The sequence below is a fragment of the Sinocyclocheilus grahami genome, unplaced genomic scaffold (genome assembly GCF_001515645.1).
Source record: "Sinocyclocheilus grahami isolate Dianchi unplaced genomic scaffold, SAMN03320097.WGS_v1.1 scaffold869.1, whole genome shotgun sequence".
NCBI classification, from domain to species: Eukaryota; Metazoa; Chordata; class Actinopteri; order Cypriniformes; family Cyprinidae; genus Sinocyclocheilus; species Sinocyclocheilus grahami.
The window spans coordinates 293,404-320,535 of NW_015506048.1; the positions used below are offsets into that span (position 1 = coordinate 293,404).

A 27,132-nucleotide genomic window follows, 5' to 3' on the forward strand; every position below is an offset into this window, starting at 1 on the left:
CACTTACCTCGAGCATGAATAAAGAGCATATTCTCGGAGGTATTCTCTCTAAAAGCATTGTTCTACGTGTGTTTGTTGCTCACGGTGAAGTAGCACACTAGTAGGATACTTAAGCTTGCGCAAACATTAACGTCGCGGAGACTCTGAATCCTCATCAATGATATTACGGTAAGATAACGCGTTCTTCTAAAGGCACAGAACAAGACGGCAGTAAACCATTGTGAGTTGAAGCGTTCAGCCCGTTAGTCGTCAAAGTTCGGCTGAAGTTCGTGAGCTCCAGCACGCACTTCGGGTGTGGACGCTGAAACACTTGTGGACTGCCGTGTTACTTCGTGTATGTGCGCAGAAACAATTAAACGAGGACAAGAAATCTATTCAGAGCCTGAAGAGAAGTGCCTGCAAGGTTAACAAAAATGTCATACAGCAGTACACTGGCAAAGAGACAATATGCCATTTTTAAAGAGATAGTTGATTCATCAATCATTAATCATAACTGATCAAATTTGCAGGACTGTGGCAGGCATGCTCTGTCAGTTTGGTTCTGCAGAGTATTCCAGACATATGACCCCATCAGGACACTTTCTTTATTCATCTTATAGTGCATTAAAGTAAAATTAAAGGTGATAAGGGAACTTGCTTTCCTGTCAATTCAAAATGAGCATTGAATGACCTGAAATACCTTATAAATGTGACCCTGGACCACAAAACCAGTCATAAGGGTCTTCTTTTTTTTAATGAAGATTTATACATAATCTGAAAGCTGAATAAATGAGTTTTCCATTGATGTATGGTTTGTTGGCCGAAATACAACTTAAAATCTGGAATCTGAGGGTGCAAAAAAAAATCCAAATATTGAGAAAAGTTGTCTTTAAAGTTGTCTAAATGAAGTTCTTAGCAATGCATATTACTAATCAAAAATTAAGTTTTGATGTATTTGGGAAAGGATATTTAATGAATGTAGGAAATTTACAAAATATCTTCATGGAACATAATCTTTACTTAATACAATAATGATTTTTGGCATAAAAGAAAAATTGATAATTTTGACCCATATGCTGTATTGTTGGCTATTGCTACAAATCAACGTGATCTCATGATAATTTGTATGTATTTTACGTAAAATGTGGTTCTATAAAACGTACATTTACTTACGTTTTTACAGGCACTAAAACGTACAAAACTTACGTATTTTCAGCCTCTAAACGTACAAATACTTACGTATTTTCAGCATTTTAACGTACAAAACTGACGTATTGACGACACCTAAAAATGAATCCTTATGAATATTGAAATCGCGGCATTAATTTTATTAGTTTTTAGTTTTCATGTGAATTACCTTGTTTTCAATTGCATTATTAAATTGTTTACTTATGAAATTATAACATTTCGTTTTGTTGTGATTTCTGCAGCCAGCTCGTTTCCAAGAATATGCCTACACAATGTTAAACACGACTTCACTTTAAACCTTAAAATACAAATATACATGTGCTACTTATGACTGCTTTTGTGCTCCAGGGTCACATATGTTCCCAAAGCCCTGTGTTTCCCATGATTTTTATGGCGAATAATTAACAAATGATAAAGGGTCCTGGGTTCCCACATTTAGGGTTTTGGGTTAGGGATGGGCTAACATTGGAAAACAGGGCTAAAAAAATGTCACCTAGATAAATAATTAAAATGTGCTGTTAGTTTAATTACCCTCAAGACATTGAAGATACAGGTGACTTTCCTCAGCTGAACACTAAAGATTATTTATGGTCCTTGGTGATTCATAATATGCAAGTCAATGGACACTGTCACATTGAGAGTCAAAAAAAAAAAAATTGTCCAGATACAAAAATACTCCTGACAACATACTGAGGTCTTGTAAAGCTAAATGCTGTCTGTGTAAGACCCTGAAAACTACATTAATACCAGAAAAGAGATACAGACTCCCCTCTGAGCAAATGCAAAACATTTTTTTCTTAATGCTCATACAATTCATGGAAAGATGGCAAAATTGAAATTAAATATATGTTGTTATTGATATATTTATATTGAAGATATACTTAATACAAGATAAATATGTCATTAATACCTGTAAAATAAGTAAATTAGACAGTTTTGTTTAAATGAAGGTTTTGAGTACGCTCTCGATTAAATTAAACAAACATACAGTTTTCTCATACTTAATATGTCCTCTGTAATTTTACAACTCTGACCTTTCTTTACAAGTTTTTGACAAACTGTCTCATCATCTATCCTGTTTATCTCCTGAAAGATAACTGACTTAAATCCACTCTCTATTTAATTGTCAGATCCCCCACAAGTGCTCAAGAGTGTTAACACTTGTCCACAAAAGCTTTTACATTTCGGGGGAATGTATATACTGTAGTCATTGTGATGAAAAAGCACCCAACAATGCAGGGAATGAGAAGAGGGTAGCATCTTCAGTTTCAGGTTTTTGTATTACATCACACAGTGGTGTGTGAATTGATGACAGCATTGATTAAGCATCACTCCCTCACACTTCAGCAGTCATGCATCCCTGTATGAGAGCTTTACTACACCGAACTTCACTGAGGGAACCAGGCGCTTCTCCTCCTCTAGCAGCGCCATAGCATTTCAGATGCTGCTAGATCCAAAATGAATGGTTTGGTCTCATGAGACCAGATTATGGATTCCCAGCAGTCTATATTTTGTAAATATGGGCTTTGGAAAAGAATAAACTAGTTTACTGTGCTTTTGTTAAAACATTTTGCTAGTCGATATTTACTTACTATAAACAAAGACAACCTATGAAGACCTTAATGTTTATTGTGACATATTGTAATGTTTATCTCTTTAAAAAAAATATGCCCCATATTTTATGTTATGTAGGCTACAAACAAAACAAAATAGTAACCCACAATAATTTCTCCAGTCAGTAAAAGTATGGGTTCAGCCTGTGTGTCAAGCAAAAATACTATTGAAAATATATATTTTTAATGTATTTATGCATGAGCAGTGTTATTTGCTTAAGTGTTATGTGCTAAAAATGCACTTTAAATAAATGATACAGTTTATTGATGTTTCTTTTTCTTTTTTCTTTTTTCAGTAGCCTACAGAAGCCAGGTAGGGATTACTTTTATGCCGTATACTTTTATACTTTTATGATTTTTGAGCTTCCATTTGGGTCTTCAGTCACTTTCATTGTATGGATCTACAGAGATGAGATTTGTATTTTTCTTCGTTTGATGTTCTGCAAAAGAAAGAAAGTCATACACTGTAAAAAATAAGTATAATTTTAACTGTATAATTTTGTAAAAACGCTACGGAAAAAAACTGTTAATAGGTTAACAGTAAGTTCCTGTACTATATACAGGGAAAAACTGTAAAATATCTAACCAGACATTTCATGTAATTATACAGTAAAATGCTGTTAATTTTACCGTTTTTAGAAGTAAAAATAACGAATCAATGTATAATTTACAGTTAAACACTGTAAACTGATATTCCCAGAATTCCCTGCATGACACTCCACGTTTGAAAGTATTTTGTTTAAATAATCATGTTTTTTTAAAAGTTTTTGTTGTTAGTTATGTATATTTGGGCTTTATGTTACATCTTCTGTTGTTTAATGAAAGTTTAATTAATTATTTAGGTATCATGTGTGTTATCATGATGGTGTTTTGTGTTTGCATGAATGACCTTCTATATATTAGTTTATACTTCTGCTTGTGGCGAAGCTACTTGTGATGAGCTTTGATTCTTCATGTGGCTTTCTCTTTTACCACCTGCATTATTATGGTGGTTGTCAGTATGTTCAAGGTACAAAACTGATTTTAATAGCAGAGTGCATTGTTGAATTTACTGGTTTACAGTTTTATACTGTAAAATGTACAGGCTTTGGCCGTAAATGTGTTTACAGTTTTTCTGTATTTTTTACAAAATTATTCTGGCAACCACAGCTGCCAAAATTCTTTTGTAAAAACTACAGAATTTTTTTTACAGTGTACATTTGGGATGGCATAAGAATGACTAAATGACGTGAGTTATTAAACTAATATTTTTCTGTATGGAAATGTAAGGAAACGTGCATAAAAAATAATCTGTAAATACAAAAAAAAATAATAGATTGTTTGTTAAATAACCCAGTTCCCCATGCGCTCCACGTCTAAATCAGTATTCGCACACACAGACACACACACACAGGTTTGTTTTTATGGTTTATGGGGACTCTCCATAGGCGTAATGGTTTTTATACTGTACAGACCGTATTTTCTATTGCCCTACACCAACCCTACCCCTAAACCTACCCCTCACAGGAAACTTTCTGCATTTTTAGATTTTCAAAAAAACTCATTCTGAATTATTTATAAGCCTTTTGAATTACGGGGACACCGAAAATGTCCTCATAAATCACCTTCTCGTTGTAATACCTATGTCATACCCATGTTATTATACAAATTGTGTCCTCATAAACCACATAAACATGCACACACACACACACACACACACACACACTACATTAAGGTGTGCGTTCTAAGATAATATTCTTTAGTATGTATGTAGAGCCTGCATCGTTAGAGCGCCACCGGGCGCAGGGACACTAGACCTCTGTCCCAATGTGTTCAGTCATCTGAATGTAAAACACAGGTTAGTCATATAGCTTATGATGCGACCCAGAATCTGTTCCACCTAGGATTCAGGATACCGGTTACTGGGTAGACTTTTGCTTTCCAAGAGCTTTTTGGGGGTTTACAATTTAGCCCCAGTCTTATCTATACAGAAATATAAATGTATCAATAACTGACTGAAATATTTCTCTTCACAGAAAGATCGGTCATGGCTTCTGCTGAAAGTATAAGAATAGCTGGTAGGAGTGGTCTGAAGAAAACTGGATCATTTACTTAAAGGCGTCTGTAAGTTTACTTTAGTCCTTACATTAGCTGCATTACATTCAGTGCAGTGATGCGCCCAGAACACGCACGCACACGCAACGTTTCATTGATATATTTTAAGTGAATGTCTTCCATCGGTGCTTTCTGAGTTTAAAGTGAGACACACACTGAGCTGAGGGTTCAGCTGCCTGCTTCTCTCTCAGCAGAAGTGTTGAGCGCGGATCGTGGATGAGTTGCAGCGGCACAGACCGCGAGCTGCGGACCGCAGACTCCGGAACTCCCGCGGAGAAGGTAAAGCGCATTCACTCCGAATCACATTAGTGAACGTAGGGAAGCGACTGCCTCTCAAGTGAGACAAGACATTGATCTTTATGCTCTCATTCCAGAAGGATTATTCTTTTCTTTTAACGGAGAAGACGCAGCAACATATAGCCTATGTATCCTATTCAGACTGTCTTTATTTAAACGTTGCTGTGTGTCTACAGTACCCACAGCTCTGATCACTAAAAGACCTATTGTACATTTGAAAGCAATGGCTAATTTGATGATATATGTAACGCTATAGGACTAGTCATGATTTCACTTGAAGAGATCTTAAAATAAATTGTCAGCATAATTCTAGAATTTTACAAAGCATGGCCTAATTACATCTTTTCCCGCTATGATTAATATACTTTTAAGTTTAATTAAATGTTGCTAGTTCTATGATTAGACCTGTTACTCATTAAAAATAAATAAATAAAAAACTCAACTGTAGATATCTAAAATCATAGATATGAAAATTTAAAAATCATTAAAAGTCAGTGGACACAGTGAAAACTGAATTACAGATATGTAGGCCTGACATTTTCACTAGTCAAACTAATCAGGTCTATAACATGAATTATTAAGCTAGTAGGCCTAGTAGTAAAGCTGGGAGCATTAAATGCTAAATTAACTTCCCAGACCCTGTTTACACTTTAGGGCAAAACCATTTGGGATCGAATCACGTTGGTTCTGGGAAAACTAAAGAAAATATATCAGAATCAGAATCATATGAAAGGGGAATCACAAAACTATGCAAACGGACGCATTTACACTTTGATTGCCTAAACATTTTGTAGAAGAGTGGATATATGAGAGGGGTGGCAAAAGCATTAAAGCATTGCTGGATGATTCTCTGAGCTAATAGAATAATGTGTTTTGGTAAAAAAAAAATCTTAAGGAATTTTACTTAATGATCAGTGATACAGTTCATGGAAAGATTGCAAATTTGAAATGTATACTTAATACACACCAAGATATATATGTCATTATTATCTGTAAAATAAGCCAATTAGCCAAACCCTTGGTAAAATTCATCAAGCATGTAATATTCTAGTACTTAATATGTCCTCTGTAACTTTAATAAATATACTACTTGTAACAGTTTAGATTATGGATCACTGTTCACTATCTAATTGCTTATTAGCATGCATATTACTATCCCTGATCTTTAATGTGGTGGAGTGTTGCTCAAATTGTCTCTACAAAATCCCCCACAGGTGCTCAAGAGTGTTAGGGTTGGGTGAACACTTGTCCACAAAAGCTTTTACACTTTATCTCCTAAAGTGTAAAAGCTTTTGTGGACAAGTGTTCACCCAACCCTAACACTCTTGAGCACCTGTGGGGGATTTTGTAGAGATAATTTGAGCAACACTCCACCACATTAAAGATCAGGGATAGTATATAGCCGTTGTCATGTTGAAAAAAAACAAAACAATGCAGGGAATGTGGAGAGAGTAGCATCTTCTGTTTCAGGGTTTTCTGTTTCATCACACAGTGGTGTGTGAATTGATGACATCATTGATAAAGCACAACTCCCTCACACTTCAGCACTCATACATGCCACCTTTATTTATAAAGCGCTTTTAACAATACAGATTGAGTCATCCTTGTTGATCCCGGAACATCATTCCAACCAACCAATCAGAATTGAGAGATAACTTTTCAGGAAATGTTTAGGTTTAATGCTGATCCAGGAACATGTCTTACTTGTCTTAAAATCACGGCGAACCACATCATACAGTGCGAGAGAGAGCCTACCGTGTGTTACATGTTTTCATGTGTGGTTTCGGTAATTTACAGTGACGAAGAAATGAGCTGCGTGTCATCTGAAAGTTTTAGATCCAGATGGTTTTCACCGGAGCCGCTCCTGTCAGTTTTGTGTTCTGCGCACTGATACTGGTTACTGATAAGGAATACGGGCTTGTACAGACAGTATTAGAGACGCTACTGTAAGCTGCTGTGTGAACGGGACATTATGAGACTCACACCTGTAAGTAAATGCGGTTGTCAATCCCGAAAACTGACAGTGTGAATGTAGCCTCAGTTTCAGTTAAAGTCAGTTCATCATTGAATTCGGTGATGTCATCATCCAGCTCAGTTCAGTTCAAATAGTGTCTGTGCAATCAAGATGACGATATATCGCTGGAAATGAAGTGTTCCCAACTAAGTAAGCCAGAAGCGACAGGCAAGGAACCAAAACTCCATCGGTGACAGAAATGGAGAAAAAACATTGGGAGAAACCAGGCTCAATCAGGGGGCCAGTTCTCCTCTGGCCAGACCAAACCAGCATGGCGTGGTTTAATTCCAGGCTGCAGCAAAATCAGATTGTGCAGAGGACTCACCTGGTTCCTGTGGTCTCATTCCTATATGAGAGCTTTACTACCACTGAACTTCACTGTGGGAAGCAGGCACTTCTCACTGTACTCCTCCTCTAGCAACATCTGTTAGATCTGAAATGAAGGATTTGATCTCATGAGACCAGAGTATGGATTCCCAGCAGTCTATATTTTGTAAATATGGGCCTTGAAAAAGAATGAACGAGTTTCTTATGCTTTTGCCACAGAAAGTAGTTTCGGTGTGGACAACAACCATATATGTCACTTCTGTAGGCTCCATCTTATTCTTTGAGATAAACAAAACAAAAAAAACATCACAAAATGAAAGCTTATTAAGGTTAAGGCCTGATTATTTTAGGGTCCTTGCCACAAGTCCATTGTTTTGGAATTTTTGTGTTACTTGTACCATTGTCCTCTGTGCAAAGACATAAGTCTCCTGACAGTGCTCTCACAAGTGGTTCCTGCATTAAGTCTAATAAAGATTCAATGGGCTATGTAACACATTTAATTATCAAGACATACTTCTCTTTAAACGTATTGGTTTAATAATCCTATCTGTTGATCTTTCTCTCTCTCTTTCTAATATGTAGCTGCTCCGTCTGAAACGCTCGCTCACATTTATGCGGAGTAAAAGTGTGGAGAACTTCTTCCAGCGTTCTCAGAGCGATGCTTACCCACCAACAGAGCTCTTCTCTGGTGCCCTGCCTTCTTCCCCTCACCTGTTTACTGGGCCTGCACCTGGTAACAGCAGTGTTGTTTTGCCCTCCCCCAGCATCAGCTCTAGACCTGCTCCATTTGTTGTGCAGCCGCGACCAGCACAAACACACTCCTTCCTCGAGCATGTGTTCCGTCGACCCACCAGCTGCAGTCTGTGCAAGCTCATTATTGCAGGTAAGCAGGGAATGAAAAGTCTTTCTATTTTTGCACTTCTGTCCTCGTTTTAGCAACTCTTGCCAGACTTGGCATTTCCTCCCTCCTTTCCTTTGCCTTCTCTATAAGATTCTCATTTACATTTGCTTGTGTTCATTTAGTAGAAGCTTTTATCCAAATCAGCTTATAAATAAGAAATACTACAACGTAAGTGATTCATACCAAAGAAAGTAAAAGGAGAAGTGCCACAATTCAAAGTTCCAGAATTGCTCATAAAAAGTATGAGCTACAGTAGGACAGAATAAAGTAAGACAACATGAGACAGTAGTAGGAGTTTCAGTTTTAGTGAGGGAATATGATGTATTGAATAGCTGGACTGTTTGGAATGACTAGATTGAGTAGGTGTTATCTGTCATCCTGGCTGAGATACCTTCCAGTAAAGATGAGTTCTGTGCAGTCATTGTGGGATAATTTTCATGCTGGAATGAGAAAGTAGAACTGTGTACCCTTTAGCATTGCAGGAATATCCATGTGTCTGTATGATAGGTCCCAGTAATATTGTTTATATCAAAAGAGAAATGGTCCAACACCTAATCCCTGAAGCACTTCCAGCATGGACACTTATCCTCTCCAAGATATTCTGAAGGATTTTACATCGAAGTAAATTTTATTCTCATTTCCATGATACCCAGTGTAGATCTAGGGATCTACTGGGGGCTCCAGACAATGAATGCAATGCAATGAATGACCTGAGCAGTGAAAGGCCAAAGAGACCTGATTAAAAACAACTTGTCCAAGTATTTTCACTGTGAACAAGAGGTAGTAGTAGTATAGATAATATAAGGATGAAAGTTTCAGACCTAAAAAAAAGTTACAAATTTCTTTTTTTTTTCTTCTTCCACATTGTGATATCACACTGTAGTAGACATTTTCACCTGACCATCTCTACCACAACACATCAACAGCTACTTGCCGTTTCCATTGCCTGCCCAGCAGTTAGGTGACAAGGAGAATGATGCAATAACAAACAATTCTGAGGGTGGAAAATTATTTGCAAATGCAAACTTTACTAACATTATGACTGAACCTCAAGGAACATATTAAAACAATAAAAAGGTATGTACTAACCCTTTTAAATTCTAAAGCACAAGAGTCTCTTTCCCTTGTCTTTTTAGGCAACTCTAAACAGGGACTGCGCTGTAGAACATGTAAGATGGGAGCTCATCTTTGGTGTGTCTCTGAATTCACAGAGAAACCATGCCAAGGAAAGGTACGTTTGATTTGTGCTAGTTCATATCTGCAGTAAAGTTTCCATTTTCTACTGCGCTATTGTCAGTTGTGTGGTACTACAAATAACTAGCAAATCAATAAATAGAATTTGCTTGGTTGGTCCTGGCTTGTGACAGAGAACCCAGGGAGCACAGAGATGGCACTGCTGGCCGGCCATGACAGGGTGAGCAGATTGCTAAGGCGACTCCAGGGCCATGACCACTGAACTCCATAGAATGAAATCTGACTGGCATAGCTCACAGTAGTGTGACAGTCTTCCTTATGGATTTGTCTAGCCCCAGCCAAAATATAAGTTTGAGCTCGTTCAGTCCAGTTGCAATAGTGGCCTTCAATATTTAACACAGCAATCAATGATGGGCCTAAATCCCCGCTGGAAGCTCCTGATTAAGTGCCATAATTCAAAGTTCCAGAATTGCTCATAAAAAGTATGAGCTACAGTAGGACAGAGATTAAAGTAAGACACCATGAGACAATAGTAGGAGTTTCAGTTTTATAAGTCGGTGCATTATTAGTTTTGTGCATTCACAGTCAGGCATTCATGGGAGACATGTTACTTGAAGATTGTGAGGGACTCAGTTCAGGGATGGACTTGTTGACAGACTCAGTGACAAGGGAGAGTAGTATCAAAACAGTAATTTTATTTAAGATAAAAACAACAGTACAAGAAACAGAAACCCAGGAAACAATGAAGAAAACTGAGTAAACCAATAAAACCACCACAAACACAGGAAACAGCAGGGATTATATATATTTATATACAGGCAAATATTTATATCAGCCCATCCTGGTAAATCGATCAGTAATTGTGCACATATTTAATAATATTCAAATATTATTAGTAATAATATAATTAACTATTGAGATATTTAATAGCTGAAAATGTAAAACAGAGATTAATTCTTTCTCTTTTGTGTATTTCTCTTTCTTTCTTCAAGTCTGGCATGTTCAAGAGGAACTTAAGCACACCTGTACTGACTAATGGTCAGTTATGTGCTGTGAAGACACAGGGTATGTGTGTATGAGTGAAAACCTTATTTAATGTGTAAAATAATGAAATAGCATGATTATTAATGCAATGATCAGTTGTGTTTATTATCAATTCTACTTAGCATCAAGGGTTAGATTGGGATTTAGGTGGAGGTGTGGGAGATGTTATTTGCAGCTCTTACAAAAAAGATTTATTCAAATGTGTTGTTAGTATACTTCTTTAAGCTAAAATTAAGGGAGAATGTTTTAGTCTAATTTTATGTGCTTCAGAGATATATAAGTAACAAAGTTGTATTTAAATGGCTATATTATACTTGGCTTATACTGACAAGTATACAAAAAAGTCTAAGTGTTTTTGGGGCAGGTGCTTATAAGTTATCTGTTTCCAGTTATTTTAGCTGTACAAAAACAGTCCATCATGCTGCTGGTATTTGTTTTGATATTATTTTTTATATATTATTGTAATCATAATCACACTGGTTTGCAGCTCAAATGTTTTTTCCATTTACCACACTTTGTTATTCTTATAGTTATTTACCTATGGTGACTAATACATTGAAAATCTTACAGAAAATAGTTTCTGCGTTGCAAAATAAGGTGGGTACTTAATATTTTAATTGGGATATACTAAAGAAAAATATTATTAAGTATTCTATTATTTTTTGATAGAGTAGCCAGTTAAATTAATGTAATTTTTTAAACACATCTTAGTATGCTTTACATCTTATGAATTATACATCAGATTTGGCATGTAGTGAATACAGGCGTTGGACAAAATAATTTCAACACTATATTATAGGGATTAATATCATTTGTGAAAGCTACAGTGTGTCAGTCCTGTGTCTTGTGTTTTGCTCCCCATGTGCTCTATGTCCTAGTTTTCCCCTATGTTTATGCCCTTATTTGGTCTTCCTGTTCCTGTTCCCTGATTGTGTTTTATTGTTTCCAATTTGATTCCAGGTGTGTCTCGTCTTCCCCTGATTAAGTTGTATATAAAGTGTGTTCTGCCCATTGTTTCCTGTCCGGTATTGAATGTCGTTTTTCCCCGCTACGTATGATTTCCTGGTTCCCTGGATATTATTATAGTCTGTTTGTTAAGTTTTCTCCACATCTCCTCGTTCCTCGCTCCGTGCTCCTCACAGTAGCGGAGCGTGACAGAATACCGGACTATAAACAGTAAGCGGCGCCCCCTACTCTCCTTTTTTTTTTTTCGGTTTTGAAAGTGTTTTCTTTTGATTTTCCCCCCATGGATCCCGTAGAACCCTTATGCTCTATTTACCAAGACAGCCGTCCCCTGGAGGAATATATCTCTGAATTCCTCACCTGCTCTCAGCAGGCTTCCATCGACCCGTGGACACTTATGGACTGTTTCTGGGGTGGTCTGGATGAGGGGATCGCACAGTGGATGCCACTGGCTGGGTCCAGGTGGACCGTGTTTTAAGAACATACCATTGCACTGACATGCTATTGTGACTGAGCCATCATTTCTTGTGCAGAATTGCTTTTACCATAATGCCTCGTCACAGACACTAAGAAGGACTGTGTCCAAACAACACCGAACTACTGAAGCAAAGTTACGGCATCCATAAAATAACTGCAATTGCTAAAACTTTACTCACAAACATCCAATGACAAAATGTGAAACATATGGTGTCATGATCATAAAGCCTTAACAATTGAAACACCAAGATGAACTTCAACATCTGTCCTGGCCAAACAAATCATCTGACTTGAATATTATCAAATCACTGTGGACAGGTTTAGAGAGAAGAGTAAGTTGGCAATTTCCTCTTTCAACATCTGTGAAGCAATTTGCAGATGTTCTGATAGAAGATATTCCATTGGAGACTATTCAAAAGTTGTATAAATCTATTCTAAGATTAGTAAAGCTGTATAAAAAGGATAGTTCACCCAAAAATGAAAATTCTGCCATCTTACTTACCGTCAAGTTGTTCCAAACATATATGAGTTTCTTTCTTCTGTTGATCACAAAAGAAGATGTTTTGGTAACCAGGCATGTGACAGTAGCCATTGACTTTCATAGTATTCTTTCTTTTTTTTCCATAATATGTAAGTCAATGGTTACCGTCGACTGTTTAGTTGCAAACATTCTTCAAAATATCTTCTTTTCCTTTAAAGGCAAATGGTGGTGAAACAGCTTTTAATAATCTTAATAATGAAATATTGCCTGTTTTCCAGGTTTTCACATTATTTTGTCCAACCCCCTTAGTACAGTGGAACTGAACATAATCTTTTGTACACAGCGCTTCTATCACACACAGAAGCAGATAATTTTATTGACATTTCTTCTTCTCACACTATGTGAGTATTGTAACATATTTCATTCACACTGGCTCCTATTATAAGCCATTACCAGAATAAATCATTTTAAATCTCAATACAAAGCATTAAGTCAAAAAGCAAAAGGAGCAAGTCTCTTTATGCAATACATAAAACAATGTCATAAATCATATATACATAGTGCATACCACTGCAAATCTACTTCATTTACAGTTCAGTGAGATGTATTTCAAGTATTAAAAAAATGAATACCTATAGGTACCTTACTCTATAGTAAATATGAGCATAGTATTCTGCACATAGTAAGTGGAGAAATAATATACATTGTAAACTATAAATATAACAAGTTCACTTAACTGACAAGTATAACTGCAATATAAAAACTATGAAATTACTTTACTGAGAGTATACTTCACAGTATACTTCAAAAACTAAAAAGTGGGCTAGAAGTATAAATATTCATTCATACTCATTTATTATACCTGTAAGTTTACTTGTAGCATATTTCACAGTATAGTTACCATACACAAAAAGTTAGATGCCAAGTTGTGTACTTAAAGTTTACAACTTTTACACTTTTAGGGCCAGATTTACTAAACAGGGTGAATTAGCATGAGAGCGCAATCCTATGAAAGCGCTGATGGTAGTGGAAGGTTCTGTGTGTGATCTACTGACATTGCGCACATTATCTTTAACACAGATGCAGCCGGATCATTTCCATAATGACCAGCGCAATCTACCAACAGCAGCTCAACTTAGCATCTGGTTTAAGATATGCTATTTTTAGTCGTTAAATAACCTCAATAAATCGCATTGCATAATTTATTTAAATACTCCCCAATCCCCACCCTGCCCATAAATTTTGCATCTAAAAGGAAAACTCTTACAAATGCATAAACAAATAGGGTCCCAAAAATAACTGTCCACACCTTTTCAATAATTTTCACTACTAGAAGCACTAGTTGATTTTAGCATACTTTATTGTTGATTTTAGCAAGTATACTTTGGAAGACTTGGAACTGAATTTAAAAATTGTTAGAACACCTGACATATCTGAAAATATTGACCTTTTTGCCTTCCAAACGATTTCATTTCAAAACATTCATGAAACCTGTGGATGGCTGCTCTAAGCACAACAAATATCAGATGAAGTGAGTCATATTGCTTTTATCCACTTTTAACTTTAATATTTGGTATGTCCACCTTTTGCAGCAATTGCAGCAGCACACCTCTCTGGCATAGTGTGAATATATTTCCTGAGAACTTCAACACTAATGTTATCCCATGGCTTCTGCAACTCAAGCCAAAAGCTTTCCTTTGAATGTACAATAGATCTGTCCAGTTTATTTTCTAACTCGCCCCAAATTTGCTCGATAGGGTTGAGGTCCGGACTTTGAGGTGGCCAGTCCATCATTTTCCATGTTCCAGCAGATTCCTTCCATCACAGGAAGTTCCAGCAATAGTTCGTTTTAAGGGCATTGTAATGGCAAATTCAGCAAAAACAACTGAAACTTCTTAAATATGCCCAATGTTCTAACAATTTTGCCCACCACTGTAAACTTAAAGTAAAACATTTTTAAGCATGAGTATGTGTGCAGAGCTAATTTATTGGGCGTATGTGTTTGTGATATTATAGAGTCAAAAGCTCAGCTGGACCCTGTGTATGCTACACTCCGCTTTGGAACTTCTCTGGCCAACACCAGCCGATCTAGCTTTGGGAGCTTCTGTGAATCTCCGAGCCAAAGCCTGGTGTGTACCATATATACCACAAGCAGGTTTAGGTTTCACAGATGTTGTGGCTGGTTGAACATTTAGATTTAATAAAGGTGTATTGAACATAAACCTAGAAGTAATAACTGTTTTTTGATGACTAAATGTAAATTATGTTTTACAAGCATTTTTTTAGCCCTTAAACATGCAAATTGCGTTCTAATTATTACTGTATTTTCTTTATCGTTGTTTAAAAGGGGATTTGTTAAAAATAGATAGTTGCTGAATGGAAGCTTATATTTTTTACATTTACTTCTTCATTAAACATTTTTGTTTGAAACTCTTTATGTGCCTTTGAGGATGAAGAGGATGGTCAGCAGAAGGATGAGTATGTGTCCACTGAGGGGGAGAAACTGACTGAAAACCAGAGGACGGGTAAAATAATCAAAGTTAATGTGTATGCATGGAGAGATATACAGTATATTGCAAAGTTACAGATCAGTGGTTCTCAACTAGTTCTGCTTTAGAACAGAGATTTTAAACTGAACATCAACTGATGACTCAATATTAAGTGCTGTATCAAGAGTGGTATTTCTTGTATACAGCAGTGCTATAAAGAAATTGGTTGCACTTTATTTTACAGTATGTGCACTTACATGTACTTACAGTGTACCAACCTAAGAAAGTACTGGTAATATCATGTAACTTAAATTAGGTTTAGGGGTAGTTTCAAGGTTAGTACCTAGTTATTACCTAGTTATTGTAATTACTATAATAAGTATATAGTATGTACATGAGTAACAGGACTGAAAAATAAAGTGCTACCAAGAAATAATAAAAAAAAGTGACGTGACATGTGGCTAAGTATGGTGACCCATACTCGGAATTAGTGCTCTGCATTTATCCCATCCAAAGTGCACACACACACACCCGGAGCAGTGGGCAGCCATTTTTGCTGCGGCGCCCTGGGAGCAGTTGGGGGTTTGGTGCCTTGCTCAATGGCACTTCAGTCGTGGTATTGAAGGTGGAAGAGAGCGCTGTACATTCACTCCCCCCACCTACAATTCCTGCCGGACCTGAGACTCTCTAACCATTAGGCCACAACTTCCCCATATTATATTTATATTGGCTAATGTGGCTGTGAGCCTAATGTGGCCCTTATATGATGCCACAAATGTGGCCCAGTTATCCTAAACTGTATCTGGTTCAGTTTTGGCAAATATATGGCATGGTAAGCACTGGCTAATGTGGCTGGGAGTCTAAAGTGGTCCGCATTTGATGCCACAACTGTGGCCCAGTCATCCTAATGCGTATCTGGGCGAGTTTTGGCAAAGATATGGCTCAGTGAGAATTGGCTAATGTGGGTGTGAGCCTAAAGTGGCCCTTATATGATGCCACAAATGTGGCCCAGTTATCCTAAACTGTATCTGGTTCAGTTTTGGCAAATATATGGCATGGTAAGCACTGGCTAATGTGGCTGTGAGTCTAAAGTGGTCCGCATTTGATGCCACAACTGTGGCCCAGTCATCCTAATGCGTATCTGGGCCAGTTTTGGCAAAGATATGGCTCAGTGAGAATTGGCTAATGTGGGTGTGAGCCTAAAGTGGCCCGCGTATGATGTTACAAATGTGGCCCAGTTATCCTCAAACGTATCTGGGCCAATTTTGGCAAAGGTATGGCACAGTAAGCACTGGCTAATGTGGCTGTGAGCTTAAAGTGGCCATTATATGATGCCACAAATGTGGCACAGTTATCCTAAACTTTATCTGGGCCAGTTTTGGCAAAGATATGCACAGTGAGCACTGGCTAATGTGGCTGTGAGCCTAAAGTGAGCCTAAAGTGGCCCTTATATGATGCTGCAAATGTGGCCCTCATATAAAATGACAAATATTTCCCAAATAATTAATAACAATTTGGGCCACTTTTGGCAAATAATCACAGTCAGCATTGGCTAATCAGTGTGTAAGCCAACTTGTCCCACATTTGACATGGCAAATATGCCCCATATATTATAAAACAGATGAGGACCACTTCTGGTTGTAACACTTGACAAGTGAGGCTACTTCTTGGATGTAACACTTGACACTGGCTAATTGAAATGGAAGCTTGAAATTGTAAATATTGCCTAATAGAATTTGGCCACTTTTAGTAGGATGCAACACAGTTAACTGATGCAGGGTGATCTGGATGTCTGGAGTCTTAAGAAGGCTACATATGCAGCAATTTATTTTTTGAAACGCTTTTAATGGCATTTTTTTATATGTGTACTCTGCAGCATAAAAACAGAAGTGCACTATAATGATTGTACTCTTACTGTCACGGTTTCTGTTAATTTGGACTTTGTTTTCCTTTTGCACTGTTTCCCTTGTTGTGTTGATTGTATTATTCTGTTCAGGTGTGCCTACTTTAATTATTATGTCTACATGTCTTAAATGTTGCTGTGCTACATTGTGTTTGGATTTACCCTTGTTGGATTAAAGACTTATGATATATAACCTTTCATCTTTGTTGTGCGCTCTTTAACACAGCGTAGTTATGACACTCACAGACTTACTGTGTAGGTAGAGTCTGAGTGAGAAGCATTTAAGTTCAAATTGTGAAGAACAGTTTTTAAAGTATTGGAATGTGTCTTTGAATATTTATCTGTGACATTTTAATTGCTACTTGTGCAAAACTTGGGTTGGGATGATTTGATCAAGTAGGACACATTTCTGGAACTTATTTGAACATTTATGGAGGACATTTTTAAATTTTAAAAAGGAGTTGACCACCCAAGGGCCATCATTCTTCACAGTATGTGGGCCGGAGTAAGGTGTTGGATCTGGGCCAGATCTGGGCCAGAATTTAAATCAGTGTGGCCCTTTATTTGGTTTATTCATGGCTGACATTGGACCTTCGTTTGGCTTGCTTGTGGCCCAAATCTGGCAAACAGGAGCGGACCGCCCAATTGTCATCATTCTACACGGTATGTGGACCAGATGAAAGTTTCAGGTGTGGGCATGATCTGGGCCTCAGGAATTTTGCTATCTGTGTGCATCAGAAGAAGCTGGGACAGAATAACAGGTGGTGTTGGCTGTTAACTAATGTCATTGTAAAGTGGTCTGATTCACTGATTACATCTAAAGTCTAAGCACTGCTCAGAAGTGTGTTTTGTTACTAATTTGTTTAAATATTGTGCTATTGACCATGCCATATACTACTATGACAATCAGATATTATGAAAACCTGTAGTGAGCATGAAGATGCTAACCGCAGTGCCAATTAGACACTCACAGTGTGTAATGCTGTTTGTAGAGCTGTTTAATCATCCTTTGCTGAGATCTTGAGAGATTTAATGTCTTGTATTTCAGTTGATTTCATCTAAGGCTGTGGCTGGAATTCAGTTGGAGTTTTTGTTATTGTTTCTCTTTCCTTCAGTTATTCTGCTTGTTAAAAGCAGTTGTTCAAATGCTTAAAAGAATGTTTCGGGAACATCATGCTAACCTTTAAATTATGTTCTATTAACATTAAGGAAATGTTTATGTTCTTGGAATATTACAAATCAATGTTCCTAGAAAGTTGAGTTGTTAATAAAAAATTAAGTTGAAAGAACACTTCAGGAAAATCATACTAACCTTAAAACATGTTCTACTAACATAACTGGACATTTTAACGTTTCCATAACCAAAACAGAATGTTTGGAAAATGTTCTTGGAATGAAAATTAGCTGGGTGGTTACCATCAGTTTTTAAAATTCAGCGATGTAATATTGTCTGTCTTTATTTTATCTCTGTTTTTTATCATGTAATGATTTCATAAGAACATAAAACTAGAACCAGCATGAAATAAACATTAAAGCAAAAATAAGAAAGATGTACTGCATCTCTCGTTAAAAAGAGCCAGGGGAAGAGGACCAAGTTGTAGTCATGGAGACTGGTGAAGCAGGTGAAGCCAGAGGAATGCAAGGAAAATTTGACACCACAGGACCAGAGAGCTGAGGACCAAGGTGGAGCTAGGGGTTGAGAAGACTGAGGCAGAGCTGGTGGGAGCAAGGACAGTGAAGCTGTTGGAGGGATGCAGGAATCCGGTTGAGCCACCGGATTTGAGGACCCAGGCATACCTACAGGTCTGGAGGTCTGAGGTGGAGCCTGGAGGATGATGGACCAAGGTGGCAATGATGGGATGAAGGAACCCAGTGAAGCCACAGGGATGACAAGCCATGGAGGAGTCAAGAGAGCGAGGAGCCACAGTGGAGCCAGTGGATCGACAGACTGGTCCCTTGTTTAGGTCTTAGCGTAATCTAAACAACACAATAACATTTATTAATTAATCTTTAACCATCTAACACACATCAACAGAAGCAAACAAAGAGGCAGAGTTCCCTCCAGAGAAAATCCATGTGCATTTATTGTCTTGGTCTCTTCTGTGGTCCAACCACTGAAAGCCATGCCTTATACAGGACCAGTCCTACACAAGGGGAGAAATAAAAAGAAACAACAGGCACAATAGCAATAAAGCCAATAAAATATCACAACATTATGTCACAGACATAACAGCCCGGATGACCAAGATGAAGCAGAGTGATCTGAAGGCTATTGCAGAGCTGGGAGCTTGAAAGCTTATGGAGAAGCCACTGAGTTGGATGGCACCAGGAAAGACAACGAAAGTCAGGTGGAGCCAGCATAGATGATGCAGTCTTTGGGCTGGGCGGGGCCAGCAGAGACAAAGGATTCAGGAGGCTGGGCAGGACCAGTGGAGACAAACTAGCTTGGAGGCTGGTTGGACCCAGAGGAGGAAGTGCCAGAAAATTGGTCGGAACCAGAGAGTCCAATAAGCCGACTGGAACCATTGAAGCAAAGAGGGAAAGCACAAGGGTGGGGACTAGTTCTGTGTAAAAGTCCATCAACAGCTCTTTATCTGCCCATTCTGAGGTGGACTATGTAACAGACTTTGGTCTGTTAACATGCTTCAACTACGCACCATAAGGGGGCGCTAGTGCGCTCAGGTGTTGGGTTTAAAAGTCAGATATGTAGTAGAAGGAGGTAGATTTGTTTGGGCAGAGGAAAGCATGGCTTTCCTGCTGCATTGCCACAAGTCAAGTTGTCCTGTTAGAGAAACTTTTGGTTTCCTGCTTAATCAAAGTAAGCTGTTCTTTTGTATTATCTATACAATGTATTCTCAGGATTGCTTTTTGTCATTTTGTGTGTTCTTCATAGTGATTGCATTTGTGTTTGCTGTCAGGCTAGTAATTGGTAATGTTAGCGTATCTTCTGTATTTATAGAAAATGACTTCTTGATACATTTTGTCAAATGCTTTCTGGGTAATTCATGAAGTCAGAGATCAAATGGATTCCTGTTCATGAACTTTACTGACATCGTTTATGGATCCAGTTGGATTTGGTGTACAAGGATTAAGAACAACTTTCAGTGTGAATCACTGATGGACTATTGTTGGGTGACTTATCTTCTCACTTTTCTATTGATCTACGTGTACAGATCTTGTCTTTCCTCAATTACAAGGGACACTTTCATGCATTTATGGACAATACCAGGGTTTTCGCATCCATCATACGCCTTTTATTTCATTATCTGAATTATAATAATAATTATTATTATTTTTCCTTCATTTATTTTCATTTAGAGACTTGGTGTTTATTTGTTTTTAATGGTTTGTTTGTTATATCAATTGTTGGTGTCTTTTGTGCAGTAGATTCTACAGATATATATATATATATATATATATATATATATAAGCCATTGTAAGGGAAACAGGTCTATTTAGGTCAAAGGGAATCATTTAAGATTTTAAAGGGAATTTGGACAGAATCACTGTTTTACAGCTGATCACTGAGACGGCCAGCGATTCATTGAACGGGCCGTATAACATCAACTCTGCAATGGATATTTATATCCAAAATATAGTGAAAACACTAATTAGTACAGTAACAAGAGCGGCAGTTTAAGACATTAACTTGTAAGCACACAACACAAGATACTTCTCTTTTCATTATAAATAAGGCTTTATTGGATAAATCTAAGACATATATACTAATCTAACACATGCATTCACACAAGTTGTAGAAAGAGAGAAAGTAAGGAAATAATTAGTTTAAGAGAATGAAAATGTGAAATCCCAAGTTTACAGCAATATGTGCAATTGCACAGTCCAACAACCATCAATCACTTAATTAACCCTCACATTGAGTTCCTCAAGGAGGTTCAAATTTATATTAAATGCACCAGTTCAGCTAGGATCTGGAGGTACTTGCATTGCGTGTCCGGGGTTCCCTTTGTTGTTGTCCTTGCAGAAAACGGGGTTGCTGATTTGGCTGGAAGTTTAGTCTTGGGAAGCCAGAGGTTGGGCGTTGGCTAACAATGTGGAGTTGTGGTTGAAGTTTTAGATGGCACTCGAGGTCGGACTCTGAGAAATGGCATTAGGCAAAACTTAACTCAGAACACAAAACTCTCAACGGAAAAGAAAATAAACTGAAGTAAAGAAATAGAAGTAAAGTTTGACAAGACTAGGTGGCGTTTCTCCTCATGGTTTTGGAGGAGCTGGCGTGTAAGCCAGAGCACGCTCAAAGAACACAAAAAGCGATGACTGAAAAGCACGGCCAGAGGCCATGACCAAAAAAGCTAAAGAGCTAAAAAGGCGATGACTAAAAAGCATAGCTCGAAGCTATGACTAAAAAGCCGCATGGCTAAAAGTGATGACTTGAAAGCACATGGCTAAAAGCGAAAAAATAAAAGCTAGACACAAAAAGCATGCTAAAAGCGATGAATTGACATGACGACTAAAAAAGCAGGCAAAAAAAGCGATGATCTGATGGTGTCCTGAGTATTTGAACTTGGCTCTTGGACACATCCCAAATGGTGTTTTGACCAATTAGACACTGTCTTAGCTCTGGGTGTTGCTATATTCCTCCTCCCAATTCATAAATCAAATGTTATCTCATCAGTCACATGGTTCGAGTTTTCCCGCTCTTGCAGAGTATAATTTTGGACATGATTTCTATAACAAGAATATGATACATTTGACAAAGTATTGATTGGAAGAAACGTTTCAAGCAAAAAGATTCAAACACATACATACCCAACATGAATATAATCCTATAAACTATTCAATAGTTATTAAAAATACATACACGATAAATGATTAAAACGTGATAGTCTAATGTGTGGTTTAGATACATAATATGGAGTATGCATAGAAATTATTAGTTGCTCACAAGTCCTTTTAGTGTCATTTAGATGCATATTTACATGGAAAGGCAGTTTTTGTGCCATTCTCTGAACATAAGGACATGTTCTGTGAAGATCAGAGGTTAAGAGGTCTGTAAGGAATCTCAGTCTGTTCTTTGTCTCCGAGGTGGGGGAAGTCAATCCAAAGAGCTCGTGATCATCACAGGTTTACATGTGATGGTCATGTTGTGCATCTCTGACCATTTAATCTTGATTACTTGCCCCAAAATTGACAATCTCCTTGTAATTGTCAATAAGTGTTCTTTTGTTTAAATGCTGTGAGCTACTCAAAGCTGCTAGTTGGTTCAGGCTTGTGGCGCCAGGATCTGATTTACGAACATCCTGTGTCTTGGGCCTCTGTGGAATTCGGCTCCTCATGTTTCAACTATGTTCTTGATCAAATCTTAAATTGTCTGATACCCTACACCATCCTTGAAGCTTAAACAATATTTGGTATTCAAATTGTTTGGTTTATGTTTATGGTTAGTTATTGAGCCCTCCCAAAATTTCAGATTTATAGCAGCCTCTTACCCCGTGCAGTCAGAGGTCTGTTATAACGTGGCAACAGGCTCAGACTCCAGGACATCTATAGTGGCATTCTCTGACTCCAGGATGGTGGGTATGGGCTCTGACTCCGAGACCAGAGGTTCACTGATAGATTAGAGGTAGGCAGGACAGGATGGGGAATGAAATGATACAATAAGGCATCCTCCTTGACCTCCTCCACTGTTAGGGAGCAGCCAGTCAACCAGAAGTGGAACAGTGGGAAACTGGTATTCCTCATTTGCATGGACTAAAGGAAGTAATCGTTGAGCCTGCTCCAGAGGCACATCTTCAAATTTTCCTTATTCAAACAAACCTGGTGCCAGAAATCCTTCAGCGGCCAACCCCTCTTATAAGGGGACAAAACTGAGCTTTCGGTCTGGTATTTTGTAAACAGGAACTTAATACAGGAGCCGAAGGAAACAAAAAATACACACCAACTTAAAAAATCCTCAAAAACAAACACACAACTGTTGCAGGACGTTTTATCAAATTAGTGAAACAGGTGAGTCAAAAAGAGGTGCTGAACGCTGGTCAAAGCATACAACAGTGGAATGAATAGTAGGCAGACAATGTAATGGAACACTTTGTCAAAGTGTCAAAGAACGATATTGAAAGTATCCACAGAGGAGGACAGTGAGTATCACAATGACAGAAAATAAGTATCAAAAGAGGAAGACCGTATGTATCGAAACTGAACAAAGAGAAAACACTGCATGTGGCAGCATGGTCAGTCAAACTTTGGACATGGACTCTTGAGAGAAACTTGACAATGAGTGCGATTTAAGATGTATTTAAAGCGTCTTTGATGAGTGTGCTTACTGTGTGAAGATTTGACTGTTTATAAATACAGAAAGAGGGAATTGATCTTGGAAGGAGTTGGAAAGCCAGAAGGCATGACAATACGCCCCCTCCATCCATTCCAGGATGTTCATCGCAGTGTACTCAGAACTCTAACCACAAAGTACGGCCCTAAAAGTACAACCCTAAAATATGTTGGATTGATTTATTATAATATAGTGAACGGACAAATGTATTGGGGTCTTAACTTTCAGCTGGAAAGTTAGAGCCAAATGTCCCTTGTGGAAAGCCAGACCTTCTGTCTGGGTTGGTACGTAGATGGATCATATCTAGCTCTTCTGGTTCTTTGTAAGTGGCCATGCCCCTGGTTCCAGAATTTCTTGCTTTCCTGAAACCAGTGATCAACTGTAGAGACGTCTGATGGCTCACCAGACCATGGGAACAGGGGTGGTTGTAATCTAGCACACACTGAAATTAAATTATTCCAGTGGCACATAAAATTCTGGATATATTCCACCCATGGAAGATAACAACTCCAGGATTTCAGTTAATGGTTGCATTATGTGTGTAAAAAATTCTCCATTTGCCCATTCAACTGAGGATGGTAGCCACATGACAAACTGATGGACACATTCAGTATTTGGAAAAAGGCTTGACAGACCTTTGAGAAACTGTGGACCATGGTCTGACACAATGTCTTCTGAGATGCTGTAGTTCTGAAAGGCTTGATAATATCATCTGCACAGTCTCGATTGTAGTATGCTTGAACTTGAAGTGGGACTAGATGAAAGGCTTTCATAAACCAGTCCAAAGTGACATGGATGCATGCATACTGTTAAGATGGTGGAAGTTCAGAAACAAAGTCCACTCGCAGATTTGACCATGGGCACTGAGTAATGGGAAATGGGATGAGTTTACTGGCTGGGAATTACAGAGGGACTTTTGCCATGGTGCAGTGTACATTTCTGAATGTAACACCAACCATCTCTTGGCAATTCAACTCCTTGCTGAAATAATCCAAATCCTTGCTGAGATAATGGCCAATTGGAATTACACTTTTGTCTTATTAGGGGGAAAAATATCAGAGTTGGTGGGGGGAACTGGATTTCCTTATTTCATCACAGATTTATATTGGTAAGATGTGAGGCACTCATCCTCTGCCCCACTAGCCTGCATGCCAAAGCCATAAACAAAATTTTTAAATATCCAACTCACTTTGCAACTTAAAATAGTCTATGAACTCTATAAAATATATCTCTAAAATACGTCTTTGCAGAATACATTTGAGACCGCTCTGCCGGGCTCCCTCATCCCTTCGGCTACAACTTGGTCAGTCGTTGACCATCTGCCGCCTCAGAACTCCACTCCTTCTGCTGCACCTTGTCCCTCCGTCCCTCTGGCTCTGTCAGGTTCCACCTTCCCTTTGGCCTTTACCTTGGTCCTCAGTCGCTCCTTGGTCACCGGAGCCATTTGCTCCGCCTTGGCCCTCCGGATCCTCTGCGTCGCCCTGGCTCGTCGGCTCTCCGTCTCGGGCTCCTCCGCCGCCGTCGTTCGGCCCACTGGAGTTGTCAGCCCTTCCTCCACCTTGGCTCCGCTCTCCTTCAGGCTCCACCGTCGGTCGCCTTCATCGCTGCGGCCTGGGTCCTGCCTGGCTCCTCCAGCTCAAAGTCCTTCCTGTCTTTTCCCTGGCTCCTCCCTCCATCTGATCTGCCCTGGCTCCTCCTGTTTTCTCCATGGCTCCTCCCTCCATTGTCTCCTTCCTGGACTCTGTCTGTCATCCTCCTCCCGGGAGTCCGTCCTCCGCCCGAACCTCCACCTATACTGTCTGCCTACCTTCCTGCCAGCCCTTTGCCATCCCCTGTCACCATCCCACATCCGCTCCTTTGTCCTCCTTCTTAGTCCCCTTCTGTCCTTCCCTTTGTTTTCTGCGGCGCGAGGTCATGTCTTCCAGGAGGGGGGCGAACTGTCACACATATGAACTGTTTTGTAGTGCTTTCAATCCTCATGTGTTCTGTGACCCAGTTTTTTCCCATGTTTGATTATGTTCACCTGTGTCCTCATTAGTTGATCCTCCTCACCTGTCTGTCCCTCATTAGCACCCCTACTTTAGTTCTAGTCTGTTCGGTTGTCCCTTGTCTGGTACTGTGAATGTTCCCTACGTGTGTCTCCTGCCTGCCTTTTGTGAATTACCCTCTTGTGGATTATTAAAAGACTTTTTGCCTTCATCTTCTTTGTGCGTGTGTTTATCTTAGACACCTTTTGCATGACAGTAGCTACTGTAGCTTTGAGGGGGTTTTTTTCCTTCAGAAACTGTGGTACTTTTTCTCAAAGTAGCTTGTTTCTCCATTTAATCTTTCAAATGCTCAAAATAGCTAATGTCTTTTTTTTTTTTAAATGAGTGAATTTTTTTTTCAATAAACCTTCTTGTTAATTTTATTTATTTTTAAAATAATGTTAATCTTGGTAGTCAGTAATTCGCGCCACAAAGCATATTTATCCAAATGTGTATCCATGTTGCAAGTGAACACACATTTAATGTCATCTGTGTTGTATTTTCTCTAACCTTGCATAGTTTTATGGTCTACAAGGATAAGGACATGTCTCTTAAAAGGGGCTTACACACCGCGTAATTCTAGGAACTTAGTTCTAGGAACTAGCCAGCGGGCGGTTCCTAGAGAACTAATTTCTCCCTCAGGCCATTTTCCTGGTTACAGTCGCACTGGCAGCGAAGTCTTTATGTGCGGCATTTACATAGGTCAACAACCGGTGAATGGAGGATCCCATGATCGGAGCTGGTTTTGTTGTGTGTTTTAGGTTGGAATGTAAAAGCACAATTTACATTACCGAAATCTTCTATGACAACTTGCCGTGTTACATATCGAGGCTGAGAAAAGAACACAACACTGCAGACAACCGGTAAATGCCATTATCACTGTTTTCCAGGTTCATGGAGTAAGTATTTTTACATTGCTTTTTAAAAACGCCGGGTAGCCGGTGTTTCGTATGCGTTTGACCAGTCAGCGTACACTAACATCACTGGTAGTTCCTATAGAACTGTTTTAAACCCTACTCCTGAAGTAGGAGCTAATTTAGTTCCTCCAAATGGAACTAAAACCGTTCCTAGTTCCTGCAGTGCGAACACGCCAAAAAGCGGGTACTTCCGCCAATAGTTCTAGGAACTATGACAAGGTTCCTCTGGTGCGAAAGCCCCTAATCTGTCCTTGGTATCTGCACAATTTGCCTAGGTTCTACCAAGTGATAGATGAATTTGAATGAAAAGACATTTGGGAATAATTTGGAATAGCATTTCTCTCATTTAAAAGTTGATAAGCTTACAGAATTATATGGTTTGGGGGCAGTCATGGCCTAATGGTTAGAGACTCAGACTTTAACCCAAAGGTTGCAGGTTCGAGTCTCAGGTCTGGCAGGAATTGTCGGTGAGGGGAGTGAATAACCAGCACTCTCTTCCACCCTCAATACCATGACTGAGGTGAGACCCTTGAGCAAGGCACCAAACCCCCGACTGCTCCTTGGGCACTGCAGCAATATAGCTGCCCACTGCTCCGGGTGTGTTCACTACGGTGTGTGTGCGCTTGGATGGGTTAAATGCAGAGCACAAATTCCGAGTATGGGTTGCCTCACTTCACTTCATTATTTTACTTACATTTGATTATAGTTTTTTCCCCCCTGCTGTCAATGAACATAACCCAAAATTTTGGGTTGCAACTCCCTAGATGAGAACCACTGCCTCTGAACAATACAAATAATTATAATATTTTGAGATCAACCCTGACAGACTCTTAATGTTGTAGACAAACAGATTAGGCATTATTGAACTGACAACAAAATGTCCAGCGTTGCTTGATAACAACATAGTTATACATCATTCCACTACTTTCAGTTAC

The 27,132-nt window shown here is 38.7% G+C and overlaps 2 protein-coding genes across 2 annotated transcripts in view; one reads left to right on the forward strand and one right to left on the reverse strand.

The window, feature by feature from the left end:
• The window catches only part of cratb (carnitine O-acetyltransferase b), a 34,479-nt gene extending 34,194 nt beyond the window's left edge, over nucleotides 1-285 (reverse strand). The window contains exon 1 of the mRNA XM_016248192.1: nucleotides 8-285. Coding sequence (XP_016103678.1) covers nucleotides 8-58 — 51 coding nt within the window. The 5' untranslated portion in view covers nucleotides 59-285. The remainder of the gene's footprint in view (nucleotides 1-7) is intronic.
• A 4,777-nt stretch (nucleotides 286-5,062) lies between these two features.
• LOC107563335 (SH3 and cysteine-rich domain-containing protein 2-like) lies at nucleotides 5,063-18,800 on the forward strand. The gene is made up of 7 exons (XM_016248186.1): nucleotides 5,063-5,153; nucleotides 8,095-8,395; nucleotides 9,550-9,644; nucleotides 10,600-10,672; nucleotides 14,589-14,701; nucleotides 15,022-15,119; nucleotides 18,626-18,800. The coding sequence occupies exons 1-7, from the start codon at nucleotides 5,091-5,093 to the stop codon at nucleotides 18,798-18,800; spliced, it is 918 nt and encodes a 305-aa protein (XP_016103672.1). The 5' UTR covers nucleotides 5,063-5,090.
• The last annotated feature ends 8,332 nt before the right edge of the window (nucleotides 18,801-27,132 follow it).